This window comes from Microplitis mediator, chromosome 3 (genome assembly GCF_029852145.1).
Source record: "Microplitis mediator isolate UGA2020A chromosome 3, iyMicMedi2.1, whole genome shotgun sequence".
NCBI lineage: Eukaryota > Metazoa > Arthropoda > Insecta > Hymenoptera > Braconidae > Microplitis > Microplitis mediator.
Window position 1 is genome coordinate 21,349,498 of NC_079971.1, and position 23,545 is coordinate 21,373,042.

The 23,545-nt window shown below is 31.0% G+C and overlaps 1 protein-coding gene across 3 annotated transcripts in view; it reads right to left on the reverse strand.

Moving 5' to 3' along the window:
• Positions 1 to 23,545, reverse strand: part of LOC130664708 (uncharacterized) — a 94,744-nt gene that overhangs the window by 3,193 nt on the left and 68,006 nt on the right. For 2 of the 3 annotated variants that reach the window (XM_057464767.1, XM_057464768.1), the window contains exons 6-9: positions 23,009 to 23,063; positions 2,631 to 5,000; positions 1,921 to 2,019; positions 48 to 1,472 (exon numbers count right to left, since the gene is read on the reverse strand). In XM_057464767.1, coding sequence (XP_057320750.1) covers positions 48 to 1,472; positions 1,921 to 2,019; positions 2,631 to 5,000; positions 23,009 to 23,063 — 3,949 coding nt within the window. The remainder of the gene's footprint in view (positions 1 to 47; positions 1,473 to 1,920; positions 2,020 to 2,630; positions 5,001 to 23,008; positions 23,064 to 23,545) is intronic. The other variant, XM_057464770.1, reaches the window with a different exon arrangement.

Sequence of the window (23,545 nt, forward strand, 5' to 3'; positions counted from 1 at the left end):
ACATTAATATATATATTTGAAATTTTCGCGGTAAAAATATCACTAACCGTCAATATGTCGATATTTGTGGGCAGACATTTGAGCTAATCCGAGAACAGCATACTGACACTGCAAACAATGATAGTGAGTTTGTTTTCCCGAGTGCTGACATTGAACTGCACCGCAGGGTAAACTTGGAGTGAACTTTTGGAAGCCCGCAGCAGCGATGCTGTCTAGTTTTGCATGTTGACGTCTGTGTGCAACGACTTTGTTCGTGTCAGTGCAAACAAAGTCACACTTGAGACAGTGGAAGTGTGATGCTTTGTTTTGCATCGACCCTAGGGAAGAAGTATAAGCGCAGTTGGCTCTCCCACAAGGAACGTTGGCTCGGTACTGTTGGAATTCGCTGCCCATTAGGGTGTCCAGACGTTCGTGTCGTGCTGTGTGCTGAACAAAACGTGTTTTATCACAAAAAGAATAGCCGCAGTCTTGGCGCATACAATGGAAATGGGTTTGATGCTCACGGTAACCACAGTGGGGATACCGGCAGTCTTCGTTGAATCTAAAGCGTACGTAACCGTCTGGTACCGGTTCATCTTTAAGCATCCGCATTGAATGATGCAGACGTTGTTTCTTAGCTTCCGACGAGTTTGAGTCCGATGGAGAGAGAGATCGTTTTGAAAGGTTAAGATTCGCTGCTAAAGACGCTAGAGGATTTTCATCGCGCCCTGGTAGAAAATTACCAGGAGGTAATGCCGGGGCGAACATCAAACTTGGAGCACCAGCGTACATCCCACTGTGTTGTAAAAATGGTGGAAGATTCATAAGGGCGATTTGTTGATTCATGGCAGCCATGACTGCAGGACTCGGGAAATGGAACCCATGACTTAGATCTAGTTCAAACCCAGCTGGTACTGGTTGTGGAACGTTGCTGGGAGGCGCTGATACTTGGATGTGTCCATTGTTCTCATTATTGTCTGGTTGAGGTTGATGGAGTTCTTCGCGTAATTCCACTGGCTCATGTTTGATGCTGTTCTGGTTGACGGATTCAGGTCTGGGACTCTCTAGTTTTATTTCTTTGATAGGTGACTGCTGTGGCTGTGCTTGAGACTGGGACGACTGATTGATGGACTGCATTTGACGTTGCATGTTTTGGTAAGTTATGTTCTGAACCATCTGGACATTCTGGGACATAAAGTCGTGCTTCTGCTGAGACAACTGGGTCAAGTAATCAGGCGGTAGCTGAGTTGGAAGTTGGTTTGGTAGATTCGCTGGTTGAACTAGCTCTGGATGTTGCTGCTGCTGACTTAGGATTGCACCGGTTGAGTGTTTGGCGATGTGAGCCACCAGACGATCTAGTTCGGAAAACGCTTGATTGCAGGCATTGCAGTGGTAGTGGTTTTTACGCTTCAGTTTGCAGAATGGTCGGCTGCAGCTTTGATCCGGCCCGTAGAGTGTATGAGGCGATGCGCTCGTTGAAGGAACTGGTGTTTCTGCAAGCAGAACAAATTTATTAGTCACCTGCCACCTGGAGGGAAGTCGTGCTAATCATTAGTGGTCGTTATTTGGTTCGTTTTCAACATTCCGACACTATTTGCCCCCGAACCATCAGTAGATCCGTTCAAAAAAGGCTCCCGCCAATTTGGGTTCTCAATTCCAACGGACATTGCCGCTAAATTCAATGCCTTTAGCCACTGAAACCATTCATCTAAGCAAGTTTCCGTTGGAATTAAGAGCTGAAACTACCAGGAAAATTGGTTGGATGCATCTAGAAACGGTTTGAGGCTTAATAGTGTATAAACACGGAAAACAAACTGCAAATAACGTCCATCCTAATGCTTGTGGTATCAAAAACAAAGAGAACCCAGTTTGTCAACTAGGAAAAAGTTATTTTAATAGGAATAAAAAAAGAAAAAGAAAAAACTGGTCGGTGGCACGAACCTTGGTGCACGGAAGCTCGCATGGATAGCATGGCGCCCGGAAGTGCGGGTTCATTCGGCGGTCCGCTGACCGGATAATAGGTGCCTGCCGCCCTCACCACTAGCAACAATCAACCAAAAACAACCAACACTTCAAATAAATACCGCCCACTAAACCATTTAATATATAACTTATCTTAACAATGCTTCCCTACCCAAAAGTTCCTATAGAATACACTCGTGGGTCAAAAACCGGATAGAATCCAATAGTCGCATCGGTTTCTATGCGTTTTTTGACCCTAGAGTGGATTTTATGGGAACTTTTGGGTCGGGTTATCAACTCAATTAAAAAAAAAAAAAAAAAAAAAAAAAAACAGTACATAAATATATAAATAACACAAAACATGAAGGTAAAGTAGAAAATGTTGTTTTTATGTGTAGTGTTTAAAAAAAACTAAGTGCAATACGTGCAGATCATGCATGTGAATCTTGATTGGAACAAAATTAGTTATTAGTTAATAAATTTTGCACCAATCATGATGTGTATAGAAATTTTTTATCAAATTCGTCTCGTCTACCATTCATTGTAAAAATAAAAAAATATGTATTTTGTATTGGTAATAATAATAATAATTGTAATAATAATAATAATAATAATAATAATAGTAGTAATAATAGTTATAATTTAATGTAAGTGCGCTAGCTTCGTGCCTACCTAACGTATTAACTCACCAGTTGTTTTATTAGTATCAGGACTAGGGTCATCTTTGTCCTCGATAATAGACCGTGAATCGTCTTGACAATTGTCTGGTTTATCAATCAAATCCGCTGGGTTCTTAACCTGGATCCTGGGTTTCTCTGGATGTTGAACAATCTGCGGTTGGGACTGGGATTGAGATTGAATTTGAGCCTGAGCTTGAGCTTGATTCAGAAGCGGAGAGCATTCTTGGATGGATCCAGACTCGATGGATTGGTCGTGAATATCGATGCCCATGTGTTGCTTCTCGTGCTGTGCCATCGTTGAGTAACGCACGAAAGAGTACCCACAGTTAATTCGCGTGCAGTGATAGTGCCGATGGACCCGGTTGCTGTGACAACTTGGCAGCCGGCAGTCAACCATTTTGTCGTAGAACGCGAAACCCGGTAGGATATCAACGTTATCGTGAAAGTCTTTACTGTGCATCAGCAATTGATCCGGTCGGTCAGTTGCAAAGTAACATCTGGCTTGCGAACAGTGATGGTGTCTCGTTCCACGAATGACGCAGGTTGAGTCAGGACACGAGTCAGCATTATAAGTCGCGAATCCTTCTGGTTCTCCAGTGCTGTCAGATTCGCTACCTTCGCGTTCATCGTCATCGGGAACGGCAACGATTCCTTGACCAGAACCGGGAACTGGACTAGGACCAAGACCGTGAATTGGACTAGGACTAGGACCGGCATTTGAAGTAGGTGAGGGTTTAGGTAATTTAAAGCTCGTAAAAATAGCTTGCGGTGAATCTTGGGTATGACTGGAAGAGTCACCGCCACCAGACCATATTTCAATTACACGGTTCTTTGGTGGTCGACCGCGTTTTCTCCTAAACATTGCGTCGATATTTGTTAAGTGCGTCAATGTAACATCTGACGACAAGATCTGCGTCGTGCTATTCAAGTTCAACTGCCTCGTGTACTCATGGATCTTGTAGTGCTGTAACCGTCTGAAGGGTTTGTCAGTCGCCAAAATAACTTCTTTACAATTTTCCCAATTACAGTGATAATGTTTTTCTTTGTCAGCATACGGACAATCTTCGCAAGTGCCTTCGTCGAAGTAGGCATCCGTGATCCGTTCTTGAGTTTCGTGTTCACGTAGATGTTCCCGAACTTCCCTGGGATCGCGTAGTGTAGCTCCGCAACCATCTAACGCACAATGGTAATGCTCACTTTTATAATTGCAGGGACAATCTGCTGAAGCTGGGGCCAGATAAGTCAATTCGGAGGCCGTAAGCTGTTGACTATTAACCATAGCACCTAATCCAGGTGAAGAAGGCTGTTCTATAAGAGATGTTGAACTAGCACTAGCTAATGACGCGCTAATATTCGTAGTCGCTGTCAAATCCATAGCTAAATCACTGGCACTTTGAAACGAATCTTCCAAGGAATAATAACTAGGCGAAGCGCGTTCCTCATTAGAGCTCTCACCGTTCATACTCAGGATGCTAGAATTTCCAGCCAATTCATCCCAATTTATCTGACGGCCACCAGGTCCGCTGACTTGCTTGTACTTCCGATACGCAAGTTCTGAATCGTGACGCTCATGCTTACGTTTATGGGAAAACAACTGCCCAGACGAGTGAAGGACGTAACTGCAGTGTGGTCTAATGCAGTGAATATGATTGCAAACGCGTGAAAACCGGCATTGATCATAAGGGCACGCTTCGGATTTCATGAATTTTTTGAACCCATCCCGGGACAATTGTTCGTCTTTTATGTGGTACGATTTATGTTTGTCCATATCAGCTTTATTTTTGAACGTAAACCGACAATTAGAACGTCTGCAATGAAAGTGCGTTGTCCGTTGACCCGCAAATGGACAATAATCAGTCCCGCATGTTTCTGTCGCTCGAAAACGCTGGAAACCTTCTTGAATAATAGCGGAATCTTTCCGATGATAGTTTGCATGCATCTGGACATCCGATGTCGAGATGTAAACTTTATCGCAGTTATCATGAATGCAATGGTAATGAGTCTGTTTGCGATTGTGTGGACAAGATCGCATTGGATGTCGCTCTGAACAATCATCAGTTGGCGAATAACGCATGAAACCGTGTTGCAGTGACTCGTCGCGCTTTTTATGCCATTTGAAGTGACGTATCATCTCTTCTTTTTTGACAAACACCCGCCCGCTACAATCAAGACAATGAAAATGCTCGCGACAGCCCAATTCTTTACAATACGATGACCCGCATTCGAGGGCCGATGAAAAACGTCTCACATAACGCGAATAGTCTATTTGTTGTTGTGCTGATTGTTGTTGCTGATGAAGCGATTGTGTGCTGATACTCGGACACTTTGTTGCTGTGACAATGCTGTCAGGAACTGGCGACATGCTCTGACTCAGCAATGCTGTAAACAAAAATTATTAAGTAGATTTTCTTCTACTTGAATGGTTTTTATTTTGAATTTTCTTTGATTCATCAGGTTTCCGCGCCCTTTCTTCTTCTTCCAATGGTAAAAATATTGTTTATAAGTTTATTCATTCTTTTGCTCTTTTGTCAGACTCTAATAGTCATGTTCTGTTTGTTATCATCTACGATAAGTTATCTTTGCAATTGACGTCATTGTAGCAGTCGGTAAGTCAGTTTACTGAGGGTAAGTGATCATTGTCGTCGATAAGTGACCGTTACCGTTGATAAGACAGTTTACTGTTGAAAAATAGATAACGTATCGGCTGTAGGTCACTCTACGTATGGTAAAGTAGATTTTACTGAAAATTGTCTTGATGAATTTGAAAAAAATTTCGATACACATTAGAATGAAAAAAAATTGATTTATATAAAAATATATGAGGTTGTGAGTTATTTTGTACGTTCAATGACCTATGTATGAAAAATCTTGTTTAACTGGTTGGGTACCATCTCCATCATGCGTAACCAAAAAAATACATAACAATATTGTGATGTTTAAAGAAAAAAAAAAAAAAAAAAAAAAGCAGATAAGGTTTTTTTTAAAAGGGAATTTTTTATCGGGATTTGTGAGGAAGAAAACGTGACTAAGCTTAAATGGTAAATCTTAAAAAATATAAGTTTTTTGTAAGTTTTTTTTGTGAGGTTTCGACACACGTGGAGAGAATAAAAATTAACAAAATATGTAAGGCGAAATAGTGTGTTGGTGTCCTCAGGCGCCTTTTGGGGACGGGAACCCTTTTATCCGAGGTTCTTAAAACGCTAAATAAAAAAATGAAAAAATAATAATGATAATAATGAAAAGATGTGAGATGAAAATATTGGATTTGTAGGGGAGGTTTTGTTGAATTTTATTTAAAAACCTGGATGAAAGGACCCACATCTTGTCTCTGGTTTTTTTTTTACCTTCAATTTTTGAATTGGATATATGTGAATTTTTTTTTTTTTTAAGCATTATTATTATTATTATTATTTTATCATTTAATCCGAAGGCTTGAATTTAACCCTTTATTGCCACATGTACTGAGTAGGGAAGGGATTTTCTAAAGAATAATCCACGTGTATCCGTCTATTCATATATATAATATTGATTTTTTTTTTTTTAATTATACTCGTCATTAATTTGATAATTTTTTTCGTCAATATTTTGCGATCGAAAAAAAATAACTTCTGTTAAAATTGACGTGACTTTTAGTTCAAATTTTTTCAAAATTTTGAATGGCGGTTTTCAAAAAATCAATTGCAAAAAATAAACAAATTTGATAAGAGTGTAAAGGGGGTAATATGAACTCCAATTAGCGCATGAATGTTAAAAAAAAAATTGTAAGAGAAGGATTTTGAAAAAAAAAAAAATGTTAAGGGTGAGAAAGTAATTTAAGTCCGTGTGCCAAATAATTTAAATGGAATTGGAGAAATTAAAAAAATATTCTAAATTTAATTAAGTCGCGAGACTTGCGTTCGCGGTCTTTCGAAATCGCACAGTCGGGTGCCAATGGGTTGAGTGAAAAATAGATGTTCGATCTGTTTGTTGAGAAAGACGAATGCGTTTAAGATAGAAGACCGGATAAAACGAGAATATACATACATGTATATATTTATATTGAGTTTTAAGGGGGGTGGCGGGTAAGGGGGTGCAAGAGGGAGGTTTAATTTAAAAAGAGGAGGTAAAAAAAATATTTGAAGCACATAAGACGACTGAGGTCAGTGATACTATAGTAATGCGTAGCTTTTTACTTGAGACAAGATCGCGGAAGAAACGCGTGAAAAAATAAATAAAACGTATATTACTAATGACGTGTGACATTTTAGTACGTTAATAGAACCATTTGACATTCTTTTAAACATTCATTTCCTTATTTAAATATATACATTTACATGTATATCCATATATTTATTTTAAATTCATTGCCATAAATTCATTCATATTTTTTCGGGTTTTCGATGACTAAAAAAATTTTTTTTAGATTTTTCTAATTATGTCCAGTAGATTTTTTAATCCTGCGTAAAATGACCAATAATTTTATTTTTTTTTTTTTGAGCCGTAAAAAAAAGTTTTAGTGAAAATTTATAATTGATCTTATAGATTTTTAATTTTATGTAAAACGACCTCTAGTAATTTTTTTTTATCCAGAGTAAATTTTAAAAAATTTTGCCCAGTTTTAAAAACCGAATATTTTTATTTCGATTTTCTGAATTTTTCTTTGGTGACCAAAAAAATTTTTCCAGTAAAAATTAATGGATTTTTTTGTCACATTAAATTTTGCGTAAAATGACCCATGAGTTTTTAATTTTGACCTAAAGAGTAAAATAAAATTTGTTTTGATAATTTCAAATTTTTTGAGTCAACTTGAAATTTTAAATAAAAAAAAAAAAATTTCGAAAAATTAAAAGTTTTTAAAATAAAAAAAAAATAAAAAAGTGTAAAGTAAATAAGAAATAGCGGATTGGGGTGAGTTGAGTTGTAAAAATGCGTTGTAAAGTGTATTGATCCATCATATATCGTGCCCCCAATTACTCAGTGGGGGTAAAAAGAGGCTCTATGGTGTATAATGTACAGTATAAATATACTATACAGAGTTGAGTAAGAGTATAAACAGGAACAAGACAGGGTTGAAAAATCTATTTCGACGGGAATTTACTGGGCAAGTATAAAACGGGGTGTTCGTTCACGCGCGATTCTGTTTATAACCCAAAAGACGCGAATAAAGAACAAGATTATCGAAAAAAAAAAAAAAAAAAAAATAGTATATCTATATATATGAACTTAAAATAATACGGACGGTGAAATTATCTAGATAAAAAAGACAATGAGTAACAAAGAACAAAGAACGATCTTTAGTTTTTTTTTATCCACCTTCTCACCCAATGAATCATCCCCCAATGGATCATCCCCCTAGTTATTCATCTCGATTATACGCAGACTCAAATTTCTATTTTGACAGCAGTTCGACGATCCATAACGTTATTTTTAAATCCTCTATTTAATATTTTAAATTACTTTTTTTAGAAATTTATTTTTACCGGTTTTATTTTTTTTACTGTTTTATATTTCAAACCTTCGTAATAACCAAACTATTGGGTTTAGGTAAAAAGTCATAAGGATCATTTTTGTAGAAAATTTAATTTCCTACAAGATTTGTTCGAGCAATTTTTACCGTATCTTTGATAGTTTAGCGGAAATTTTGATTTGAAGACAAAAAGAAAATTCGATGGGAAATCAAAATCAATTTTCTAGAACTGAGGACTTTGAATTCAAATTACAGCTCAATTATGGAAGATACAAAAAAAATGTACGACATAAAACTGTTAGGAAATTTAATTTCCTACAAGATTTGCTCTGATAATTTTTGTCGTATCTTTTATAGTTTAGCGGAAATTTTGATTTGAAGACAAAAAGAAAATTCTATGGGAAATTAAAATCAATTTTACAGAACTGATGACTTTGAATTCAAATTACACCTCAATTATGGAAGATACAAAAAAAATGTACGACATAAAACTTTTAGGAAATTGAATTTCCTACAAAAAAGGTCTCTTAACATTTTTCCGTAAACGTCATAGTTTTTTAGAAATAATCATTTATTTAAAAAAAAAAAATTTTGCGATTTAAAAATTAAAATAATTAATTTTATGTATTGAACATATATCACATATATTATATATATGAGATAAAATAAAAATGTTAATTTATTTCCGTAAAAGAAAGTTCAGACAAAGAACAAAATAAAAGTAAAAAATAATAATTAAAAATAAAAATAACAAAAAACATCGAATTCGCGGAAACTCTTCTCATCTCGACACTCGTAAATGCCACGCTGTCGGCACGAACCAAAGACCGCGACTCATAACATAGGGAATAAGGGAATGAGATAGTAAAAAGTAAAAAGTCAAAAAAAAAAAAAAAAGATATTCAAAAGCCTGGAGTTTCTCAAGTCTCATGAAACGCAAACGAATAAGAGAAAACTATTCTCAGATGAAATGTCACTGACTTATTGTCTCTTTCTTATGTATGTGCACTAAAGTAAAATGGTATAACTAACGCGTGAGCATGACAAACAACAACTTCTTACATTAACAACTGCAGTATATGCATACGAGCAAACCCCTAAAGACGCCGGCTAATGTTTTAAGATGCCTGGTTGTTATTTCTGTCAAAATTACGTGCGTTATGCAGTCTGTGACATTCTCTTTCATATATATAGACGTTTTTTTTATTTTTTAAGTTTTTTTTTTGGCATCACGATGCTCGTTTAACACCTCATGGATATTTCTCTTATATGCTTCATATATTTATACGTTTGAATAAATATATATATTTTAGAGGCCGGTGATAAAACGTCAGGGCTGGTCACGCTTTACCACCCTCACGATATTTATTAAATGTTGATGTTTTCGTGTTGTTGTTGTGAGTATTTCAGAGCTGAGAAAGGTTAATGTGAATGTGAGAAGGCATTGAGGAGTGACATCTAGCGGTTATTTTTTTTTAATATAAACTTGAGAACTGAAGTATTTGGAAGGAATTTATGGGAACAGATGGATGAATAATAATTACTTGTTGACATATTGTCTATTTATTGAAACGAGTTTGATAAATTTGAATTAGTTAATTATCTAGATGTGAGGATTGATGAAAAAATAATTTTAATAAGGTATTAATTCTGGTGACAATGGGACGCTTTAAATATTCATTTTTAATCTTTTTCGGAAATTCACGGTTACTTTTTTTGTTGCTGATAAATTGTTTCGCGGGATCTGTATATTGATTTTAAAAATAATAATAATTTGGTAAGTTAACGAATAAATAAAATATTAAATGATGAATAAATAAATATTTATTTGTCGAGCCAACAAAAACCTTTTGTTTGTTATTTATTATTTTATTTGTTTAGCTTTCAATATCTTCAGCAAGTTGCTATTATTTTTTTCCACGCACACTAAATACGATAGACGATTTTTAAAAATATTAATGACAGCTCGAAGAAATTAATCGATAAGCTCAAGCTTTTAAATGCAAATTTCTGTTGTTCTTGAGCTTCTTAACTTTTAAAGCACAAAGTTTACAAGGACTTTATTATTTTTCTCAAAAATCCGCAGATTTGTAAATAAGATTTTTAAAAAAACTTGAAAAAAAGCAAAAAGAAGATTTTTTATCGCCAAAACGTCAAACCTCCGCTGCATAATTACTTTCTTAAATAATTAATTTATAGAATTTCAGATGATTAATTTCGATCCTTTAAGATTACGGTCCATAAAATTGTTTGTAACATAAATATTCAAATATTAAGGGGGTGGCCTATTAACCGATTTCTGATTAACTTTAGATGCCAGCAAATTTGTTGGCCGTGTTCATGAACTTTGTCGAGCTAATCCGAGAAAATACAATAATTTTGTTATTTATTAAATATCCAGACTAATTAAACTCTTTATTTTATTTTCGGAACCTATGAAAATATAATTAACAAAGTGTTTATTTACTCCGACCGATAATTTAAAAGTTGCCCAGTTATTAAACACTGGGCGATTATTTCTGCTGGTATTTATACGTTATTATAAACTGGACTGTTTAGTTCTGTCCTAAACCTCTTCGACGTCTAAGATTGTTGATAATATTCAATAATTATTCATTCAGCTTTCGTGTAATTAATAAATAATATCAACACATCTCAACAGACATATATATACAACAAAAATATAATTGTCATAAATAAATAATTAAAATTCATGTATATATATAAATATATTTGTCTGTCCAACCACTGGGACAGTCTAATTAAACAGATCCATCTTTACAAATCCTTAATCACCAGACATTTTCGTCCCCACAACTGTTATATATTTTTCCCATTATTTATAACAGATCAAATTTAATCCTTTTCAAAAAGTACAACTTGTTTAGAATTCGAAAAAATAACTGAAGAACATTTTATATTTTTATGCTAAAAAATAGTAATTAAATAAATTTTTAACCTGAATCCTCCTTAGAATAATGATCGTACTAAATAATCTTAAATTTACAACTAAAATTAATCTCTAAATTAATTCATATTACAGAAAACATGGCACGTGCATCATAATTACCTCAGCCCCCAAAGAAATAATAATAAAAGAATTTATAAAATAACTAAAAGGGGATTTTTGTCATTTTACTCTCAAATTTTAATCACCCCTACAAATTTTCTCTTAATACTTTTTACCCTATAAAAAAAAACCCCAATAAACTTGCGACATCCACCCCCTTCTGAAATCATTCATCTAAATTCTATACTCTAAAGTTTCAACTCCGTATATATATAGTATCCATTTGTGATTATTTTTTTTTTCTTACAACATAAAAAAAAAATAATAAAAGTAAAAATTGTCGACGCCAGGGTGCCTTAGTTGGCTACAAGTTTAGATACTCCACCCATTCTTCTTTCTCTTTTATTATTACATATATGTATATATATATATATATATTTTTTAGCCATATTATTTTATCCCTTTTTATTTTAAAAATTTCAACCCTTCGACATCCTTGAAAATAAACAGACGCGAACCCTTTTTGACAAATTCAAATAAAGCGACCAGGGGGTCGAGTACCAGGACTAAATTTCTTTTATCCTGCAATGTGTTATTATTAAATATATAATATTTATTTTTAATACATACTTTTTAGTAGCAAAAAGAAGAAAGAGAAACGAAAATTTGATATCTGTGTTACATAAATTCATATTATGTTTGATTAAATGCGGGTGAGTAAAATATGAGGAATTTATTACTTTCATTATTTTTACATAAATAATTAGTAAGTGTGTTAAAGAGTTTGAGTAAGGAGATTTCTACTCGAATTACGGCAGCAAATGATGTATGGGAGCGAAGGTTAAATGCATTTAAACCATGGAGATTACGTTTGAAAAGTAATAAGAATGAATAAGAATATTTTATGTGAAGATGCTACAGAATGATGGAAAGCGAGGTCAAGTTTCTTGTATCCTGTTTTTTATTTTTTATACGTAACTCTACGAGTGGGTGAATTTGTTTAAAAGTCGAGCTAATTTTTTTTTGAGAAAAAAATAGACGATGTGGATTCGAACCGCGACTTTCTCTGGTGAATGCTCTATTTTATTGAAAGCAAGTGTTTGTATTTTTTTCTAAAGGATCAAAGTTGGTTTCTTATAAATAATGGGAAAAATATATAGAAGTTGTGGGAATAAAATTGTCTGGTGATTAAAGATTTAGAAAGATGGGTCTGTTTAATTAGACTGTCCCAGTGGTTGGACAGACAAATATATTTATCTATATACATTAGGGTGGCTCAAAAAAACCGACTATTTTTTTTTTTTCCATCTCGCATGAAAATTTGTTGGTTTACGATGTTTTAAGAAGCTTCTCCACAAATCAGCTCGATAAAAATTTTTTAAGAGGTCGCTCACGAATTTTGAAAATATCAAAAATGATCGAAATTCGGATTTTTATTTAAAAATTTTTTTTTTTCTCGTGGCAGCAATAGTTTATATTTGTAAAATCATGACTATGCTGAAAATTTCAGCCCAAAATTTTAATATTTAAACGGCGCTCAAGAATTTTGAATGTTTTCGAGTGCTGTCTTTTTGACGTTTTTGAGCGACCCTTAAATATTAATAATAAAGCTTCTCGATTTTTTCACCATCAATTTGCATGACAATGAATGAAAATATAACCTGAGAAATAGAAATAATAAGTTATTTACATACTTTTTTATTTTTTAATCCAATTTGTAGGTTTTTTCGCTTATTCAAAACTTACCAAATTTTATTGTTTAAGACTGTCCTTTATATTTTTGGGTATGCAAAAGTTATATTTAAGTGGAATGACAATAATTGAGTTTAAAAACTAATTCAAACTATTAGTTACATATTATCAGTTAATATTCGAAATTCTTGAGCGCCGTTTAAATATTTAAATTTTGGGCTGAAATTTTCAGCATAGTCATGATTTTACAAATATAAACTATTGCTGCCACGAGAAAAAAAAAAATTTTTAAATAAAAATCCGAATTTCGATCATTTTTGATATTTTCAAAATTCGTGAGCGACCTCTTAAAAATTTTTTATCGAGCTGATTTGTGGAGAGGCTTCTTAAAACATCGTAAACCAACAAATTTTCATGCGAGATGGAAAAAAAAAAAATAGTCGGTTTTTTTGAGCCACCCTAATATACATGTATTTTAATTATTTATTTATGACAATTATTTTTGCATAGATATATATGTCTGTTGAGATGTGTTGATATTATTTATTAATTACACGACAACTAAATAATTAATTATTGAATATTATCAACAATCTTAGACGTCAAAGAGGTTTAGGACAGAACTAAACAGTCCAGTTTATAATAACGTTTGAACACCAGCAGAAATAATCACCCAGTGTTTAATAACTGGGCAACTTTTAAATTATCGGTCGAGTAAATAAACACTTTGTTAATTATATTTTCATAGATTTTGGAAATAAAATAAAGAGTTTAATTAGTCTGGATATTTAATAAATAACAAAATTATTTTATTTTCTCGGATTAGCTCGACAAAGTTCATGAACACGGCCAACAAATTTGCTGGCATCTAAAGTTAATCAGAAATCGGCTAATAGGCCGCCCCCTTAATATTTGAATATTTATGTTACAAACAATTTTATGGAGCGTAATCTTAAAGGATCGAAATTAATCATCTTAAATTCTATAAATTAATTATTTAAGAAAGTAATTATGCAGCGGAGGCTTGACGTTTTGGCGATAAAAAATCTTTTTTTAGCTTTTTTTCAAGTTTTTTTAAAAATCTTATTTACAAATCTGCGGATTTTTGAGAAAAATAAAAAAATCCTTGTAAACTTTGTGCTTTAAAAGTTAAGAAGCTCAAAAACAACAGAAATTTGCATTTAAAAGCTTGAGCTTATCGATTAATTTCTTCGAGCTGTCATTATTATTTTTAAAAATCGTCTATCGTATTTAGTGTGCGTGGAAAAAAATAATAGCAACTTGCTGAAGATATTGAAAGCTAAACAAATAAAATAATAAATAACAAACAAAAGGTTTTTGTTGGCTCGACAAATAAATATTTATTTATTGATCATTTAATATTTTATTTATTCGTTAACTTACCAAATTATTATTATTTTTAAAATCAATATACAGATCCCGCGAAACAATTTACCAGCAACAAAAAAAGTAACCGTGAATTTCCGAAAAAGATTAAAAATGAATATTCAAAGCACCCATTGTCACCAGAATTAATACCTTATTAAAATTACTTTTCCATCAATCCTCACATCTAGATAATTAACTAATACAAATTTATCAAACTCGTCTCAATAAATAGACAATATGTTACCAAGTAATTATTATTTGTCCACCTGTTCTTATTTACCGTAACATAAATAAAATAAAATGAACACTGATTATCTATTAATTAAAAAAAAACTTTTTCGTTCAAATAAAAATCTCTCTATCAAATTATTACATACCGCACCTCATTATATCAAATATTTATATCACACACACTCTTATTTATAACCAAGCCGAGCTAAAATTATGTAATTACTCAAGTAAAAAGCGAGGAAAAGTTCTGGGAGGCGTAAAAAACAATTAATGGAAAATTTTGTAGAACAATAATAAGACCGAAGGCCATTTTATTGGGAACGATGAAAATGATTGATTGATTATAATATATTTTTATTTTTTTATATTCTATTACCGTTACTATTAATACCTATTTGCGTAATGGCATTATCACTGATTTATTCTCTCGATTTTATTTACGCAATTAGATGACGTATTCAAAGTCATTTTTTTTTCACACAAAAAAAAATAAAATTAATTAGAAAATTACAGAAAAAAATTTTTAAAAATAAAGTAAAGAAGTTAATGGATGTAATATATATATATATATATTAGTATTTATAGTAAAAAGAGTTATTTTTAGTAGAGAAGAAAGATTCAAGTATAGGAATTTGTTGTCCAGATCGGAGTGGACTCTGATCCGTGGACGAAATTCACAAGCGAAAAATTAGTGCCCGCATTCTTAAGAGCGGCGTAACCGGGGGTAGCAAAAGTCTTTGGGAAAATAAAAGACTTGAGGAATAAGAGCATGGGCTGAGGCTGGAGCTAAAGCTGGACCAGGACCAGGAGCAGAAGCTGCTGCAATAGACGAAGGACTAAAAGGTCGCCCTAAAATCTCTTACAGCAGTTTCGGTCACCCCAACAAAAGTTGGTCGACTTTAGCTTGACTATATGTGTATATATGTATATATATATATATATATATATGTATATGATACGTTTGTATTTGTATTTTAGTTCGTTAATGCGTTTTAAGAGAGTGGAGGCCGACTAACCCATCAAGCCGTTGGCCTAAAGCCGATTCACGAATGGCCGAAATTAATAAAAAGTTGAAGAACGATAAATTAGGCTGCCGGCGCGAGAAGCAGTCCTTTTACTTCACGAGCTAACATACATATATATGTATATATAAATATATATATATGAATAAAGACCGACTAAGGTTTAGCCAGTTCTCAATTCTCCAGACAGGGCGATAATAAATTTCAAATATAAAATTTCTAATCAGTTGTTTTTGCATCCTAATATATATATGTATATGTATATATATATATATATATATATATATATGTGTTTTTAATGGTATACCTTATTTTTATTTTTATGAAATTTTTTTGCTTTAATTTATTAACTCTACCATTCCATTGTGTCTGGGATTTTTAAAAATTTATAGAATTTTTTAATTAAAAATATTATTTTTATTATTTATTTCTGTGGATTTATTCGAGTTATCGTAGGTCATTTTACGTGGAATTCAATGATTTAGAAGCCGGGAATAATAGATTTGGTGAGAATAAATTTCTAGTTTTTTTCTTTTTTAAAAGAAGGGAGAAATATTTTTTTTAAAAAGAAATTAGATTTTATTTTTATAATTTTTTTATCATTTGAAGGTCGAGTCAAATTTAAAAACAGATTTTTTTTAAAATCAATAATTTAAAAATTACATCCTGTTTGATAAAAAAAAAATTTGAAAATTATCAATTTTTACAAAAATTGTAATTTATTTTTCTACTGACCGCGGGTCAGAGAAAACCTCAAAAATTTTCTTTATCTGTTAATTTTCATAAGAGGGATTTTTTATGAAAATCACGAAAAACTGCTTTACAAAATACCGAGCCAGTAAACGCGCAACTGTTATGTGATTGTCAGAAGTGGCATCAAGAATTACGTTGGATCTACATGCTAGAGATGCGTTCTTTATGATAACGGACCCTTTTTAAAGCCCTTTAAAGTTTCTCAAGTTTCATTCATTTCGTGGCGTAACAATTAACGCCTTTCATACACTTATAAATATTCTTGCATCACCCTCACTCTCTTTTTTCTCTCATTCCCCTCCACATTCTACACTCTTATTACTTCTTTCAAAGCTCAAAAAAAATCAATATCACTTTTAAAATAAAAATATATGTTACACTGTAAAAAATCACCGGGGTAAGTGTTAAAATTGGCGGTGTTACCCGTATGAAGATCATATATATGGTCAAAATATATGTAAAAATATATGATAAATATCAGAAAATATATGTGGCGAATTTAACTATATTTTCTGATATATTTTTTTTTATATTAAAAAATATAATATTCATCATATACGAGTCCGTATATGTTTAGCATATATAAAATATATATGTCAATCATATACAAAAAATACATTTTTATCATATATGAAAATATATATTCTTGTCATATATGAAAACCATATTTTTATTATGCATAAAAATATATATTTCTATCATATACGAAAAATATATTCTGATCATATATAAACACATATATTTATATTGTGTATGGAAAAAAAAAGTTTCTTATTCGTATGACCAACTCCAATTAAATCAGATCTAAATTTTAATATACTCTTTAAATTGCAGTTAAAATTTTCAAAATTCGTTAATTTGATGCGAATATATATACCCATATACATATACATACACCAAATAAAATATATGCTTAAATATAACAAAGAAAATATATGGTGCCATATATAATATAAATTATATGCTACCATATATTGCATTTCATATAAGAATTTTATATTTTTTGAATATGAAACGAAATATATCAATTCAATATATTATAAGGTAAATGTAAATGTATATATAACTTAATATATAAAACATATAAGTTACATATATGGAATACATATATTTACTACTGTATATAATTTTATATTAAATCGGCCAAAATCTCTAGATGATTTTTTTATAATATACAATATAATGTATCATATATTTTTTTGTTGCAACCATATATAATTTTATATATTTTAACCATATATTCTTTTTTCATACGGGTAAATTTTAACCCCGAAAGAGGTGTAAAAATAACGCCGCCGCCGGTGTAAATATTCTTTACCGGTGTTAAAATATTTTAGTTTGAGAATGTGTGAATGCGTGTGCGTGTGTGTGCATGTGTGTGCGTGTGTGTTTGTGCGTGTGTGTGTGTCAAGATATTTTTTGCGTTTTATAAGCTTCCCAAAGCTAATACTCTAAGCGAATGCAGTTTACCCCGCTTTTACACCGGTATTTTAACACCACCAAATTACGCCTCCTACACTGGTGTAATTTCATTTTAACACCGGGCGGAGTTAAAATGAGTTCACTATTAACACCGCTCATTTTACAGTGTAGTTTATTTTTAAATAATTAACTTACATAAGGTTTTAAAAATAATTTAAATTTGGCAATTAATTAATTGATTTTTTTATTTTCATCAATTGAACGACAGTCATATATATACATATATATAGTTGACGTGAATTGGCTAGATAATCGGCCCCGATCATTAGAGATCAGGAAAGAAACTATTGGCAAATTGTTTTAGATGTTGTGTCCTCGAAACTCATTAGAATTTTTTTTTAAGGTGACTCTTATATATATGTATATATATATAATGAAGTGTTAATTGTTCTAGTTTTTCATGACCGAATTAATGTTTAGTTTTAAAACCTGTATTTATTTAGTGATGCCTCGATAAAATTTGGGATTGCGGCCAAATGTATACAGAACATTTTATTATTATTATTATTATTATGAAAAAATTTACTTACTTATTTTTAAATAAGAATATATAATTAGAATAAGAATATGTTGAGTTGATGATTAATTAATTTATTGTATCATAAATATTAATATGTAAATTATAAGGTTACAATTTTTGTCGGATAGCCAAAGTAATCTGGCGAGGGTAATTAGTGTATATAAAAAAATAGTTGAAGAAAAAAAAATGTTTATTAAAAGACGTAACTGTCAATTCTGTCCTCTTTTATAATTATTTCGTCATTGATGTGTCATTTGTGTTTGTTAGCTTTAATAAATTAAATTGTTTTAAGCTTTAATTTATTTCTAATGAATTTTTATAACCGCTACTGTAATTATCGGGTCAATTCCAATTTATAAAAAAATTTCTGTGTCCTTATAACTATTTTTCAAAAATTTTTTTTATTAATGACATTTAATTTTTTATCCGATTAATTATTAAATTTGAACCTTTAATCGTATATCCAAATTCACTTTCCGATTTAGTCATTTTTTAATTGAAAATTTCCAGTAAAATTTTTTTTATCAGAGATTAAAATGACAAAATTTAATTAATAATTTTTTTGACAAATTAGTCTGCGTCATTAATAATGATAATAATAAATAAAAAATTCTAGGATATTATTATAGGAGTCCTTGTAAAAAAAAAGTGACAATGATTTTAAAAAAAAATGGTGGAAATTCCAAAAGTGCAAACCTCAATCGCTCAATTTATTTTTAATCATTACTTTTATTTTATAATATTAATTGATTTTTTTTCATTATGAATTTTTATTAACTTATAAATTATCAATTTGATTTTTTTATTTATTATTTTCAGTTTAATATTTTTTTATTAACATTTTTCAAACCTATACTGTTACGCTAGTGCTGCCGCCAGTAGTTGATGGAAATTTTTGATATTACGGCGAAAATATTAGTTTTATCAAAAAAGTTTTCGAACAAAAGTTGTAGGAAATTTAATTTTATAAAAAAAATGTCTCTTATGATTTTCGTATATGACCAATATTTTCACCGTAATTCAAAAATTAAGATTCATAATGAATGACTCAAAATTTGGTTAACTATGAAAATTCTAATTTTGAAATTACGGCTTTCTTATTAGTCCTAAGAAAAAATTATAAGAGATATTTTTTTTAGAAAATTAAATTTCCTTTAATTTTTGTTTGAAAACTTTTTTTATACGATCAATATTTTCATCGTAATTCAAAAATTAAGATTCATAATGAATGATTCAAAATTTGGATAACCATGAAAATTCTAATTGTGAAATTACGGCTTTCTTATTAGTCCTAAGAAAAATTTATAAGAGACATTTTTTTTATAAAATTAAATTTCCTACAACTTTTGTTCGAAAACTTTTTTAATAAGACCAATATTTTCCCCGTAATATCAAAAATTTCACACCAATAATTATTAACTGTTATTTTTGAATTGTCACAAAAATCCCGGCCCTACTAATAAATAACGAATCGACTCAATATTAGGTTCAAATCGTTCCTTAATAAATTCTCTCTATGCTAGTATACAATTTTACCTATCTGTGTAATTAAAAAAGTGTAGAATTACTTTTGTGAGTAAAATAGTCGGAATAAAAACCGTTCAGCTTCGCGCTCGAGGTGCGCAAAAAAAAAACAATACTAATAGAAATAAAAATAATGAAAGCTAATTGATTATGATTACGATTGTTGTTATTATGAATACTTTTACAAGAGAGTAAGAGCTGAAAGTAAAAGGTATAGAGAGAAAATAAGTGAAGAGGGCCAAAACGTAAAAAGAGAATATAATACGTTTAAAGTAATTCCAACATAAGCAACACACAAACTCAGCAACTACTCTAATTGGCCACTTTGTCCATTTATTCGATTTATTTAAATAATGGGACAATTGACAGTAGGCATTCTATTTTTTAAATCTCCCCGTCGAAACGGCTGATTGGGTGAGATTGGCGTGAGACACTGGCCCCACAGATTCCCCAGTTGTGGGCTTAATCAGCTTTGATTGCTGGCCTCACTCTCGCCATCTCACTCTTATTCACTCCACGACAATCCTATTTAATTTCATTTTTTTTTCATATCTATATGTCTTTACTCTCTTTACTACATTACTAATACGCATGTGCTCTCTTTATTATTATTATTATTATTATTATTATTATTAATACATATATACATATTCATATTAACCAAACTTGTCATTCTTTTTATATTATTAAGATTTCGTTTTTTTTTTTTACCATAATTACGTCCCGCGACGTCTCTGGGCCCTCTCGGACACCCCTTTTTATTATCACAATACTTTTTAAGTGTTTGTAAGTTAAATTGTGGGAATCTTTAGCCTAAATTGTGATGTATTGCCAGTTATTATTCATTTAATTCAAGTAAAATTATTTATTTTAATCGAGGGATATTATTCGTTATGTTTTATTTTTTATTTTTATATGGATTTCCTATCGAAATCTGTCTAAGGAAAGTTTTATGACGAGAGTTTTATAAGATTTAGTGTCTTGTTTTGAGAAAGTTCGTAAAATTCGTGGGTTTTAAATTTTGTATATATATTTTTTTTTTATAGCGGTTTAAAAAATTTGGATGAGAATTCATGGATTGACTGGAAACATGGAAATTTTGTGATTCCTGCAGAAATTCATAGAGAAAAGTATAGAATTCTGTGGAAATCTATGGAAAAAATTTTCTATGTCGATGTCGAGATAAAAATCCAGAAGAAAATTTATGGAATCCTGTAGGAATCCATAGAAATTCTCTTGAAATTATCAAGGGAATCCATTGATTTCTATTGAAATCCATGGGGAAAGTGGGAAATTCTTGAGGAATCTATGGGAAAAATTTTCGGTTAATGTCGAGGTAGGAATCCAGGTGGAAAACCATAACATTCTATAGAAACCCATAGAAATCTTGTTGAATGCATCATGGAAATCCATTGATTTCTATAGAAATTAATGGAGGAAAGTGGGATATTCTTAAGGAATCCATGGGAAAAATTTTCTATTAATGTCGAGGTAGGAAACCAGGTGAAAAACCATAAAATCCTATAGGAGTCTATGGAAATCCGGTTGAATGCATCATGGAAATCTATTGATTTCCATAGAAATCTATTGATTTCCATAGAAATCTATGGGTAAAAGTGGGAAATCCTCAAGGAATCCATTAGGAAAATTTTCCGTTAATAAGTTGAGGTAGGAATCCAGGTGGAAAACCATTAAATCCTATAGGAATCCATGGAAAACCGGCTGAATGCATCATAGAAATCCATGAATTTCTATAGGAATTCATGGAGGGAAGTATGGAATGGTAATGCATGGGAAAAATGTTGATGAGAATCTAGATGAAAAACTGCGAAACCCGATTCCTATCCATGGAGAAAAATATGAAATCCTGAGGGAAATCATGGAAAAATTTCTGTATGAGTCACTCTAAAGAACACAGATGGAAAATCATGAAATCCATGGAAATCTGACTGAATTCATTATGGAAATCTAATGATTCCTGTGTAAGTCGATGGAGATTATTGAGATTTTTATGGAAATCCATGGGAAAATTTTTCTATGTCAGTAACTAAGTAGGAGACCAGATGATAATCTATGGAATCTTGTAGGAATCCATAGAAATCTGGCTTGATTCATCATAGAAATCTATGAGAATCTATGGGAACTCATATAGATTCCGGTATGGAAATTTTAGACAGAGATCCTAAGAAAATTTCAGACTTATTCTCGAGCGAATACTTTGGTCGAATTCGATGTTATCTTAGATATTAGACAAAATTTTCTTTCTTAATAAAATAAACAAAAAAGCACTCAATTACTTGAGTAAAATCCAAAAAAAAAAGTCTTTTGAGAAAAAATTTTTATTTTCCGTTTCTCAAAATCGAAGATGAATAACTCATAGGTCGGCCGCGTAGGTCATTTTACTCGAAATTTACATTCGATTGAGCTGAGAATTTTTCTTAAATTTTCATAAAACGTAAAAAGAAAATTTTGAAATTTGTCCGACAGATCAAATTTTCATAAGAAGAAGTTTTATTTGACTCCTGAACGAATTATATTTTAACTATAGGTCATTTTACGCAAAATTTAATAGTCTACAAGATGAAAGCAGAAATTTGAATAAAAAAATTTTTTCTTACCTGAAAATTAAATTACAAATAATGAGGCTCGCGTTCTATTGGCAAATTTAAAAAAAATCACTCTTAGTTCAAATTTAAAATAAATTTTTCTAAGAAGTCATTTTACTCAAAATTTGAAAATTCTCATTCCCACCCTTAAAATTTTTACAAAAAAAAATCTCTAATTATAAGAAACCGAAAGCCCAGAAAAAAATACTAAAGAAAAATTTCAAAAAACTGTTGATTAAAAAATATTTTTTCCAAAAATAATGACTACTTAAATTATCACCGAACGTCATACTCTAATTAAAAAAAAAAGTATGTATGTATAAAGCTACCGCTTAAAATTCTTTGAAAATAGACAAAAACCCAATTAAACTCAATTAGTTGGTTAAAAATAAAAATTAAATACTTCCTACTTATTTATAATAATAATTAATTTGGGCATAAAAGTTTTGGTATTTGAAAAACATAGACGTCTAAGCCCTTTTATTTTTGTACACATCCGACTTCCGCGACAATTATTATTTAACTTTATATTCATAATTCTCTAACAGTGGGCGGATATTCCAATAAAGGGGGATCAGGCCCCAAAGCTCTCATCATTATTTGTCATTCAACTCTCCCTCACATTTTTACCATTGCAGAAAAACGTTTTTCAGAAATACATTTTTTTTTTTTTTTTTTTTTTTTAAGCAATAAAATTTTTTTTAACACTTACCGGAAACTTTAGGGTCTGTTTCAACTTTCATTGCTGCTAGACTTGCAATTGGTACCTAAAAAAAAAAAAAAATTATACTTAAAATTTTTTATTATTCTGCGACTTTATGTTCACATTGATGCTGATCGGAAACAATCAAATTTAGGTGAAAATTTATGGATAACTTTTTTATATGAAATTGAATTCTCTACAAATTTGCTCTCATATATTCTTTTTGTATCTCTGATATTTTAGCCAGAATTCATATTTCAAATATTTTGAATCCGAAATTTAGAGTACAAAAAATCTACAAATTTTTTTTTTCTTCAATTCAAAATTCTGAGGAAACTATCAGAGATACGGTAAAATTATATGAGACTAATTTTGTAGGAAATTAAATTTTCTACAAAAAAGGTCTCATTGACTTTTGACATAAACTCAATAATTTCGTAGATATTTAAATTCTGTGATTAAATTTCGTAACTTGATCAATTTATAAGATTCTCACATATTTTATTTTTAAATAAAAATTCTGGCGAAACTATCAGAGATACGTGA